This window comes from Cupressus sempervirens, chromosome 6 (assembly GCF_028749045.1).
Source record: "Cupressus sempervirens isolate cs-2001-9-10 chromosome 6, ASM2874904v1, whole genome shotgun sequence".
Classification (NCBI taxonomy): Eukaryota; Viridiplantae; Streptophyta; class Pinopsida; order Cupressales; family Cupressaceae; genus Cupressus; species Cupressus sempervirens.
Window position 1 is genome coordinate 162774762 of NC_143123.1, and position 13209 is coordinate 162787970.

Consider the following 13209-nt stretch of genomic DNA (forward strand, 5'->3'; position numbering starts at 1 on the left):
ATGAAAACTACTCCTAAATCATTGACTGAAATAAAAAACTACATAATTGAATGTGTTTAGATTTGAAATATAGATCAATGAATTTGACATAAAAACTACTTCTAAATCATTGACTGAATTAAAAAGCTACATAATTGAATGACGACAACAATACCATAATATTATTATTTAACTAACTAAATAGTTTTCTAAATTTTAAAATAACTGAAAACTTCTAAATTTGAAACCTAACTTTGACTCATAAATCATTCAATTTACTCAAAACTACATGGTAACAATATCATAACTTTTCTTTTCACAACTACAAGAATACTTTTCCTATTTTAGATTTTCACTAAAAACTTGTAGACTTGTAGATTTGATTGCATTTAACTTATTCGATGTTGTTGAATTTGAATGTTTCTGAATAGAATTTTGACTGTTGAAACCGACATTATTGAATTTGAAAGCTTGTGAATCTGTAGCCGTCGAAATACAATCCACGCTCAAATTTAAGTGGCAAGTGTCATTTGAACATGCTCAACTGATAAATGCTGATAATGAAATGAGCATGAGTCTCATGTCTGACAAGGCAGTTTAATGTGCGTGCGCTTACCATCCAGGTCCACACTCACATCATTTATTTTCACATGATAACACACAGCCAAGAAAATTGTAGGAATTTGGGTAGATTCTAATAAACATTCAATAAACCGCAGAGATTGGAAAACAACGTTGATATTGTATTTATAAGCATTCACACCGTGAAGAGCAAAAGAAACCAAATGTATGGTCTTCTCGAGGAGCTTCACAATCTTGGTAGTACTTGTACAAACACATTTTTTATTCAAATCTTTTGTGGGGAAGCCGAAAGTGGTCCGACCCATTTTTCACTCTGCTGAAAAATCTGTCCACCATTAAAATCCAAGACTGAGACTTTACTTGTATGTTTTCTGCGGTGAATTACTTTTCTTTTAATGTGATGCGGATTTCTCTGACAATTCTACTTTGTCCTCTACCAGAAAAAGTACCATCAAAACACCTTTCTGCAATGGTGTTAATGAGGACGCGTGCACATGGAGATAGTTTTGTAGCCGATTATATAATGTTCTTTTTTTAATGTTTGAAAAGCATAGATTGTATTATGCCTTTCTGAGTGACAATTAATTATTATCAGCGAGCAGATGCAGTCTGATTCGAAGCCCCTTTTCGAACTCCACGAATGGAAAAACCAGTGGAGGGTCTGATTCAACGAGTTCCCATCTGTACATCACACAAAAAAAAACAGAATGAAATCATAAGACTATTATAGATTTTCATTTCATTTTGAATTTTAAACAATGGAAATATAAGAATGAAGGTATATACAGAAGAACAATACAGTCAGAGCGACTGAAGTATATATTTTGTTTCATTATTTGATAAGTTTATTCATTTGAAAGATATTATTCTATACTAATATAATCAAATAACATAATATAACATAATTCAGTCATTGTGCATTATTTCTGACATCAATTGTAATAGATTACGTTTTCTACATTTTAGTCCAAACTACATGATCTGTCAAATTTTAATTCAAAATATAGAAGAAATAAATCCACCCAGTTGATATGAGAAACTATGCACAATAATTTTACAAACTGTAGTAAGTATATATTTTATTTTTCAACTCACTTGTATTACATTTGAAACAAGGCAATTACATTTGAAACAAGGCAAATACAATAATGAAGTTATATAGAATGTACAATACAATGAAAGAATGAAGGAGAAGAAGATGTAATTCATTTCATAAGTTGACAACTCTTTGACTCTCATCTTTTACTTATTGTACAAGTTTCTGGTATCAATCATGTGAAAGTTATTTCATTCATGTTTTCGATTAAAATACATGATCTATTAAGTTTTTGCTTATTTTGCTCTCTTCTTTCTGATAATAGATCATATAATTTGATCTGAAACATCGAGAAAATAAAATAAATCTAGTGTTGATACGATATTGTTACCAACTGCATAAGTATATGTCTGGCTTTTCAATTCACATGCAATACATTGAAACAACACAATTGCAAGAATGAAGTTATATACAATGTACACTAGAAAGAAAGAATGAGGGAGAAGAAAATATAATTCATTTCATATGTTGGCAATTCTTTGATTCTGATCTTTTACTTATTGTACATAGTTTGTGGTATCGACTGCTTGAGGTTATTTCATCCATGTTTTCTTATAAAATTAGATGATCCATTGTATTATTTTTTCATCTTGCTCTATTGTTTCTGATAATGGATCATATAGTTCAACCCAAAATGTCAAGAAAATAAATCCATTCAATTGATATGAGAAACTATGCATGATAATGTTTCTGACTTCTCAATTTACTTGTAATGCATTTGAAACAAGGCAAATACAAGAATGAAGTCATGTACAAGATACCATACAATGAAAGAATTATGAAGAAGAAGATATAATTTATTTCATGACAATTCTTTGATTCTAGTCTTTTCTAAAACTCACTTGATCATTTGACATAGTATTAGTTACATATTCATTTGCAAAATATTAACATATATCATCTAATCAAACAACTTATTTAGCATAGTTTCTAATATCAACTGCATGAATTTGTTTTGTCAACATTTTCTATCAATCTACATCACCCATCAAATAACAAATCATGTAATCCAAAACATCATATGCATAAACCTACATAGTTGAACTAATAATCTAACTTTTCAATTCACTTATTATAGATTTGGAATTATTTTACTGCTTACCGATATTGGAGGACAAGGTGATGAAGAAAAACAGCAATCTCTACTTTTGCAAATTCGACTCCCGTGCACAATCTTGGGCCTCCTCCAAAAGGCGTGAAATATGTACCACTCTCCACACCCTACGTTACATCTCATGACTAGGGTTACAACTTTCTATTTCAAGATAACTGATAAATGCAATCAAAATGAGAATATCATTTAGTACATTATACGTACCAGCTGCCATCTCCAGGGATAAAATTCCATTGGGTTCTCGTAAACAGTCGAATCTAAGTGCACCGCATCAAATACAGGCAGAACTTTCCATCCCGCAGGTATATCGTAGCCTATATATGAATGTCATTTCATGAGAACACCTGAAATTTTCACATTCTAATAGAATAATTTAAAATCTTTCCTACATTCTCCATCAATATTTTAGATTACAATTCTTTATTTATGACCGAGGTTATGCTTTCTGGATGTTTGCTATCTTGAGGGATCAAGGAATACTGATTGAGAAAAGTTGATGAAGAATTTACTTAATCAAAATTCAAAGGGTTCAGCCAATTGAATTGTCCTTCTTGATCTATTATTAAAAAAAGCATTATATAACATTAAATTGTTTTATATTTTTTAATTTTCTAAGTATTGCTTAATCCTGATAACAGATCATATAGTATGATCTCAAACGTATGACAATAGAAAAACATACACAAAATTCAGAAATATAAGAACATTACCACTCTTTAACATGATGGACTGTGGAAATTACCACTCTAAAAAGATTCACGCAATGAAATTTGAAAACAAAATGATGATATAAGATTTGTGCAATCAAATTTAGAAATAGTAAATGTAGAAACAAAATGTTGATAAAAATTAATCCACCTAAATCTAGAAACATTTAAAATGTCATAGAGTTATTAAGAGGAAAATAAGCTAGCATTGTCCGGACCTTTCTTTTTGACATAAATTTGAAGTTACTACCTTTGAATTGCACGTTCTGAAGAGCTTTCCGGTGGACAAAACGGACCACGTTTCCCAGCCGGAGGGTCTCGTTAATGACCTGTAAACAAAATGGGCATACAAAAATCGAATCTCAATTTACTTGCTCTCAATAATTGTTTATAGAGAATAAATGGATGAGATGGATACAGGGACGAACACATTGTGTAAACTGCATTCGTTTATAGTCCTCCCAGTTAGGGCTTGAATCCATTTCTGCCCTCTCCTTTTCTCTCACTATGCCCAAATGTTCCAACTGCAGCACAGATTGAAAGAATTTATGAAACATCAATAGTAGGTATTTACTTTAACAGACAAGATAAAACATATCAATTCTTGATAATCTCAGAGTTTTTGGATTTGATTGTGTTTTTTCAGTTCTGACAATAGATCATGAAGTATGATTTGAAATGTTACAAAAAAGAAAATTATAATGAAATCAAGCTTGTGAAAATTAATGAAGTTGATATCAATTCTTCATTCGCTTTTCTAATTCATGACAAATCATTGGATGGAGTATAATCAGAAATAACTGATCTCAAAGAATTATCAAAATCTATGCATAGATTGGGGGTCTTTTCATCTATAATCTCCATTCTGATAGTCAAACAGCAGATGGTAAATTCCTGCTGTTTTTTTAATTTACTTCATATAGGTAATGAACGGAGTTTTTCTTTAACTGGTTCTCTTCCTGGAAGTCTTTTTCGAACCAGTTTTATACTATATAAATATTAAAGTTTCGCCAAAACAATAAAACATGTTGCGAACCCTGAGTTGTTTCACGGATTCAGGTGATCCTGCCAAGAAATAAATTGCCAGAGCCAAGGCTGTTGAGGAAGTCTCATGGCCAGCAAAGAGCAAGTTAAGAATGAGATCCAAGATCTGTTCTATCTCCAGACTGCCCTCCTCCATTACTGTGCTTAGCAGGTCGTCATGCTTAATATCTGATTCAATTCTTCTCTCCTCCACTTTCCTCTTCAAGATTTCAAGTATTGTTGCTCTTGACTGCCCAAAAGAAAACAAATTTCATTCAAGAAAACATTTTTTTACATTTATTATAAACCCTAAACATATGTTATACTTGAAAACATATTTCAAGTATTGTTACTCTTGGTTGTAGAGGAATTTTGACCTTGAGTGCTCTCCTGTAGGTAGTCCCAGGAAGATTCAGAGGTGCAGATACAACACCTTTCATGAAAGAGAAATATTCCTTCATTAGATACTCTGTTTGCGGTTCCCATGGATTACAACTCATGATTTGCCTGGCCATCAGATTGAAAGTGTACTACAGGGAAAACAGCAACAGAGAAAAGATTTAGCTACCAAGATAGAAATTTAATTGAATTTAGTTTGAAAGCTTTATTATTTTTTCATATTTTGTGATCTACTGATAGTATAAAATGAATGAAAAGAAAATAAATAGTTTTTTATCAATATGTTAGGCCATATTTTATGATTCAGCATTATAATAAAGTAATCTAGAGATGAGAATGATTTCATCTATGATCTATCATCAAGATAAAATGAACCAGAGAAAAGAATGATTTTATCTATTATTTGTCATGAAGATAATATAAACTAGAAAAAAGAATGATTTCATCTATGATCTATCATCAAGATACAATGAACTAGAAAACATAATAAGTTCATCTATGATTCATCACCAAGATGAAATGAACTAAAGAAGAAAAAGAATTTATCTATGACTCATCACTAAAATAAATAATGTGAAGAAACGAATAAATTCATCTGTGATCCATCATCAAAGAGAAAATGTGCTATCACAATATATGAGCACAATCAAACCTATGAACATGAATTATGGACTGTCACCTTTTTGGCCTCGGCCTGTGCACTGACAAGCTGGTTGTCCCTCCACAACTTGAGAGTGTAAAGAGCGTGAGAATGTATCTCCTGCAAAATGTGACTTCTAAGCTTGGTACTGCTCATAAACTTCAAGGTAATGCTTCTCATATGTCTATGCATGTCTCCAACCAGAAAAAGCATGGACCATTTGCCCAAAATGCCTGCTATACTAGAAGGGTAATTACATTCAAACAGACGCCCTTCATTTTGAAGTATAAAGTTGTTAAGCTCTAGATCTGCTGAGACCACAGTTGGATGTCCAAACAAATGGGATTTGAATATCTTCCCATACCTACAATTCACAATCAACCAATTTCATGTCTTCTCAAAAGATTCCAATGTAATGAATCTTACCTAGAAACATCTTGTTCCATAAATCTGACCTAAACAACCATGATGTTCCATGAATCATACCTAAAAACATGTTATGAAGATGCAAAAACCATCTTTACTGTGTGAACAACTAATGTATTTGTTAAAAAAACATGAATCTTACCTAGAAACATGCTGTTCCATGAATCTTACCTAGAAACATGTTCTTCTATACTAAAGGTTATGAAGATGCAAAAGAAACTATCTTGGTCCATTCCTAAATTGTGAAAACTGATATGTATTCGTAATGAATCATGGATCTTACCTAGAAATATGTTGTTCCATGAATCTTCCAGGGGTAGTAGCCAAGTGGGGTCTTAGATAGGATGGTGTTTCTCCTAGGAGAGGCCACCCCATTCTTCCAGCGGGGAGTCTCAATGTGTTTTGCCTACTTCCAATAGGATTCCATCTCCAGATATGTAAGATGACAAAAAACAGCACAAATCCGATGAATGATGTCATGAGAATGCTGAGTTCCATGAGAATGGTAGCCTTCAGAAGAATTTTAGACTGTTTGGTCGGCCCTGTAGATGCTATCACAAACACACATTCAATCCTCCTAAAATTTGTCCCTCACATGGATACCTTAATACATCAAAATACGGTTTTGCTACACAAATACAAGACAGTAAGTACAATCTGATCTCTTTCTAGAGCACTCACAATTAAAGAGTCCCAAGCTCCACATGGCTACTCATTACTAGTCTCTTTCCATTGGTAAATTATTGTTCAAGCTTCAAGGCTATACCAAGCATGACTCCCTTTTGCCTTTTTGCTTAATTCATCTTACATTTTGTTCATCTTCACTTTCTAGCCAAAGATCCGTCGCCGCCAGTGCTGCCTTTTTGGTTGTCCTAAGTTAGCAGCGTTCTTTACTCTATTAGAACTTAGTTAATAGTGGAATAGATAGAAATGTAGCTTAGGTATTGGATTTTTAATTCAAACTAATTTATCTAAATTTAAAATTATGAAAAAGTAGTTGATAAGATCTATTAGATTTCTACAATCTATATGTTAAGGTTTTGATTGAGTGTGAGTTTTTTTCAATATTTTAAATCACACTTGTAATATATCGTAGATGTAAGAATCATCAAAATTGTTGATGTTATATTATTTGCTTATTATTTCACTTAAAAGCTAATACAACATTTTACTATACTATTGTTGTTGTTGTTGTAAAATATCAATGGAATCCCAATCTTAAGATACTAATCTTCATTGTAATTAAATTGTAGTAAAAATCGAAAAATCAAAAAGATTCCTAATTGAGATAGTTGTAACATAAACATAAGATTGTATTATGTTGTATGTTGATACTATAATCCTTGTCTTTTTTTAAAAAAATGTATAAATTATATTATATTATTATATTATATTTAACTTTATCTCTATGAAAATATATTGTATTATACTAATGTTATATCGATCCTTGTTCTTGAGGAAGAAATGGATTTTATGTTCAACAATTCTAAATTCTTCTAGATGACTATAAATGCAATGATCATATTTAAAATAAATGGTGATCATGATCCTAGGTTTTCTTTAGTTGAATGATCAAGTCCTACTTGCTTGATTTTGTTAGAAATAGTCTAAGTAGAAGTATCAAATGAGCCACTTTTTTTTAGTTGTAAATATTTATGAGGTCTTGGTATTGCTAAAGATTTCAGGATGCTTTGTTTAGGAACGATTCTTTCATCTAAAGTTACTATCAAAATGGTACAACAAATGTTCAAAAGAATCTCCTCTGAATCAATTACCCAATGTCCTTTTTTTAGATGAATTTGTGGGATTGGCATTCCTTGATTCTCACCTACTTTTTTCATATCCTTTCTTTGCGTAAAGTTTTCTTTTTATACTAGATCTAGTATAAAGTTTAGGTTAGATTTTCTTAAGCTTAGTAGGAGAATCTTGCATCTATTATTAGAAGAACCCATTTCATTCACACTTTTGGGAAGATCTAGGTTCTTGGGTTGCCATGTCTTTTAATAATCTATTAGATTTCATATGTTTTTCTCTACGTAAAACTTGTTCTCTTGAACCCTCAATGGTTTTATTCAAATCTTTAATGGTCGTAGAACACTATGTTGGCTACAACGATTTCACTTAGTGGAAAAAAATGTGGAATAATTATTAATTCCCTAAATATAATGCATTTCTTCAATCAAATTATTTTAAAAAATTCATACCTAGGACTATGTAAAGAACAAATTATTCTAAGGCATTCCTAATAAATACTTTATGAAGCTTATGAGGAGTGTAAGCCTCATATTTTCCTTGTGTTTTCTCTTTTCAAAGATCTTTAGAGATAAGATGACAAATCTAGAACTAACTTGTAGTTAATGCTACTTCTTGGTTTGAATTTTACACTAATTTTAGATGTCTTCCTCACCCTTTCTCTTATTTTTGGGTGCCTTTCTGTTTCTATATCATAGTTTTAAATGTCTTTTTATTTCTATCTCTTCACTTTTGATGGCCTAAGATATTGGCCCCATCTTTATTATTTGTCACATTTAGTTAGAAATAATTTGTTTTATCTTCAAGGTCATCAAAGTCTTACTCAATATGTTTAGTAAATTATTTTAGATTAAGTAAATAATAATAATAAAATATTGGTGGCTGCATTTTTCTATGAAACCTTATTTACTTGCAATGTTTAAATTTTGAGCCAATTAGGTTTAAAATATTTGGTTGTCTATATGCATTCTATTTCTAGGATCAAATCTTCTAATAAAGTTCTTAAGGTAAGTGGTTTCCTTCTCCATTTGGTTATTTCAAAATTAATGCTGATGGTTCTTCTTAAGAAAATAAAGTTGTAGTGGGATTGGTAGAATTGGGCAAGATTATGTCCATCAGGTTCACTTTTTTTCTTCAACTATGTGTTTCAAGAATAATATTTAGATGGATGTTTGATTCATCACTATGCCTCCCATGAAAGGTTGTGAATGGGATTGGAAGAAGAGAGTTTATGAGATGGATTCCATGATTTTACCCTCCCTTCTACAACATGTGAGGTCTTGTGGATCTTCTTGGATTTTTGGATACTTTCTATCCTTTTTCCATCCATAAAACACTAAATTCATCTCATTTATTCATATTCCTAGATGATGGAATATTGTTATAGACTATTTTCCCAAATAATCTTTTCATATATATTTTGATAAGCAAGAGCCCAAAGCCATTGATTAAAATAGTAAAAAATTACAACCCAACTTGAGAGGCACTGAGAGAGTAGAGTTGGGTAGATGTCCTTCGATTTTCCCTATCATTTGAAAGTTAGAAAAGAGAGATACAATATGTGAATTAGGATTTTCTCACCGCATACTAATGCCCCTTCAAATTCCCTTCATCTAGCTTAGTCCTTAAATAATACAACCAAACCACCAAACAACTCCTAGTATACTTTGTTAATCTATTATTTCGTAATGTGATAAAACCACAAATGTGAAATTTATCATTTTAAAACCATATAGCTTAAAAGGAGATAAGAGGACTAAGAACTATCATTAATGATACAAAGAAGAGGTACAAAAAATGCATACAAACATAGGAAACATTTGTTTATTTAAAAATTGAATACAAAGTACATAGCCTAGATAAAAGGTTAGTCGGTAGGCATAAAAGAAGAGGATGGAGGTTCGTCCTCCCTTGATATCCTTTCATCCTTTGCTACTAAGGTATCCAACTATCACTACCAAAATAAATTTCCTTTTTAGCAAGATCTAAATCGCATAAATACCATATTCTTCATCATATTTATCCATTTAATGAATCCTATCTTAATTAACAAATAAATATTATCTATCTTACGTTATTGAAAGATCGACTCCTTGATTAACTAACTCATATGCCTACTTATTATTTCATGATATATATTGTTCATTTAAAGTTTGTCAAAATAAATAGAAAGCATTAGGGATTTGGATAATTAGGCATCTAATCTCCAATTAGTGAGGGAGCCTTTCCTAACAACATTTATTATTATGGATAATCACCTTCAATTTTTAGATTCTTAAGTCTCAATTCCTTACAAAGATCCAAACCCACTAAAACTAAAAAAATTGCACAATTGCTAGTGGTTTCCTCAATTTCTTTGGTTATGTATGCAATCTTTATCGCTTTATCATTATGATTGTTTCATCTTATACCATCCTTGTCAGGATTCCCCCTAGCTGCTCCATTGAAACTAAGCTTATATATCATCCTCACTAAGGTGCATTCCAAATACATTCTTGTTGACTTATGTTACTTTCAAGGTCCCCCTTCCACAGAAAGGGGGGTATTTCAATCCAATCCACCTACTATGCATCTTCTCATCCCAATGAGACATGTTTGCTCTTTTGGGGATTATAGGCATCAATCAATTTTTTTTTTTAATTCAGTGATTGAGGTTCCAGTTTCATTGACCAGATGATCAACCTCAAACTTCTTTCCCTAAAATATTCTTCTATTTCTCTCCTTCCATAATTCTCAAAGAAGTATGGAAGAAGAGGAGATCCAAAGGTTCTTGTAAATGCCATCTGATTTCAGCAAGGGCCACATTGAAAGAAAAATTACGATGGAGTTAGGGAAGGCCAAACTCCACCCTAATTTAAAAAAACAACCACCACCAATAGTGGTTTGAGAAAGGGCAATTAATAAAAAGTTGATATGTTGATTCCTCTTATAATTCACAAAGCGGCATCTACTAGGACCCTTGTAGCCCATTCTCCTAAACCTATTTTTTGTCCGAGCTCTATTGTGGAGAAATATTCATGTGAACACTCCTATCTTGGGAAGGAAAAATTTATCCCAATAGAGATTAGTAAGAAGAGGACTCTTAGAGAACCCTAGAGAGGATTCTATAAGCTTATAACCTACCTTAGAACTATAAACAGTGCTCTTGCATCCATCCCAAATAAGATAATCTTTACCTCCTTGAAATAAGATTTTTCTAGAGGATAGCATATTCTTTAGAAAGTCCTTCTCAGTTAAAGGAATGTCTTCCTCATCCTAGCTTTTCCAATTCCATTTAAGACTTCTTTGTTCAAAAACCACATAATCCTTAACTCTAAAACCCCACTTGGACTCTAAATGACCCATTTAATGGAAGAGATAAGGAAAATTTTCTAAGGAGTTGTAACCACCCCAAGAATCACACCAAAAAGGAGCATCCTCTTCATTCCCTAAGTCCCAAGATAACTTATTCTATATGATAAATCAATATTTAAGCAAGAAATTCAAAAGTCTTGAGCCTTTAGGGGAATTAGATTCTCTGAATAGATTAGATGAACCATAGAGGCAAGGTATTTATGGTAGAGGATCCTCACCCATTTTAGGTTTGAGAACTTTAGCATTCTCCATGCTAGCCTAGCTCCCAAAGCCTTCCCTTGTAATTTGGTATTCTTGATACTAACCTGACCTTTCTCTTTTGGTTTACAAACTTGATCCCAAGATGCAAGGGGGAACCTTTTCTTCTCATCCGACCCCTGCCAATTATTTTTTTCTAAGAGACCTATTAAATTCATTTAATTTTCTATCTGGCAAGTTAAGACAAGAATGTTGATAGATAGGTTGCCGAAATTAGATTGATTGAATTGAAATAAGTCTTTCTACAAATGACAGCCATTTTCCTTTCCATCCCGCCACTCTTTTTCAAAGCTTCTCTAAAATAGGATCTCATAATGTGGCTGATTGAGTACCACAATTTAAAAGTAACCCTAAGTATTTGTAGGGAAGGGATCCCTTGTTGAAGTCAAAAATATCACAAATATGATCTTCCACACTTGGCTGGTTGTTAGAGAAAAATATGTCTAATTTATCACTGTTGATCTCTTGACCAGAGGCCAAAGAGTATTGTGTTAAGGTTCCATTTAGAGTAGCAGCCTCCTCAGCCATGCTCTAACCATAAAATATAGTATCATCCACAAAATTCTAATTCATTTTCAAATCTAAATTACTAGTAGTAGAAATGCCTCTAATTTGACCCAAAGATCTAGTATTAGACAAAGATACTCTTGAAGCATTAACCATAAGGATAAACAAAAAGGAGGAGATTGGATCCAACCACCTTAAATTTTTTTGAAATATTAAAGAAGCTCTCAAGAGAGCTATTAATTAGGATAGATAATTTTGGTGTTGAGATGCATTCAAATATCAAGTTTATCCATTGCTTGGAGAAACCACAAGCTTCTAAATATTTACATAGGAATGTCCACTCTACTCTATCATATGCCTTATTGGCATCTAGTTTGATCAACATGCTTGGTTTTTTATTGATTTGGATAGAGTTTATTGCTTCCTATGATATAATAAATTTCTCATAAATTGATTGACCAAAGACAAAACTAGTCTGATCCTTACTAATAAGGTTAGGTATCCAATCAATAGTAGAGGAGAAATTTTGTCATAGTAAAAGAGTGACAAGGAGGCCAATATTTTCTCCTTGGCAACAATGAATATCCTCCCATGGAACGTCAGGGGCCTCAATGCCCTTGACAAGAGAAATAGGATCAAGAAACAACTTGATTCTTCATATTCAGATTTAGTATTACTATAAGAAACAAAATTATCTTAGAAGAACTTCTCTAAAATTTCCTCTAATTGGTCAATTTGGAAATCACCACATATACCAATCATTGAAGCTTTAGGTTGGCTCATAATATTATGGAATCCAAAATCTATGCAAGCTCACCTCATTTAGAAAACTAACAATTGGCAGCTTATGCATATGCAATAGTTCCACCTATCCTTTCTTATCCTCAATTTTTATGGCCCAACATCAACTATTGAAAAAAGAAACCCATGGTTTTCCCTATCCAACATCCTACAACATCATCCTAATGACAATATCATCCTTGGGGGAGACTTTAATGATGTCCTTTCCATTAATGATAAATATGGAGGTATTTCCCCTCCCTGTAGATTTATACTAGATTTTGGTTCCTTTGTGGGAGATAATAAATTTCTAGATATTATTCCCCATAATGGTCTATTCACTTGGACCAATAGACACTCTAGTTTCCTTTTATATAGCAGTGAGACTGGATCAATTCTGCATTTCCTAGAATTAGAAACTTCTTGATTTTACCACCTGATTTGAAATATTTCCACTATTGGAATTAGACCGCTTCCAAATTCAACTTCAGATTTCTTTCAATCAAGATAAAGACATGCATAAGCAAAGACCATCCTTCAAGTTTGAGAGCATGTGGCTTAGGCATCCAAAGATTGTTTCCTTGTTAAAAAT

The 13209-nt window shown here is 32.2% G+C and overlaps 1 protein-coding gene across 2 annotated transcripts; it reads right to left on the reverse strand.

Moving 5' to 3' along the window:
• Positions 1-652: 652 nt before the first annotated feature.
• Positions 653-6568, reverse strand: LOC149551754 (steroid (22S)-hydroxylase-like). 2 transcript variants are annotated; one of them, XM_089789736.1, is made up of 9 exons: positions 6250-6568; positions 5580-5904; positions 4879-5031; positions 4515-4751; positions 3907-4002; positions 3729-3807; positions 2976-3085; positions 2760-2878; positions 653-1242 (listed from the first exon to the last, which is right to left on the reverse strand). In XM_089789736.1, the coding sequence occupies exons 1-9, from the start codon at positions 6462-6464 to the stop codon at positions 1143-1145; spliced, it is 1434 nt and encodes a 477-aa protein (XP_089645862.1). In that variant the 5' UTR covers positions 6465-6568; the 3' UTR covers positions 653-1142. The 2 variants fall into 2 exon arrangements, with proteins under 2 accessions (XP_089645862.1, XP_089645863.1); XM_089789737.1 differs by lacking the exon at positions 6250-6568 and adding an exon at positions 6109-6222 and having other exon boundaries at positions 702-1242.
• Positions 6569-13209: the final 6641 nt, after the last annotated feature.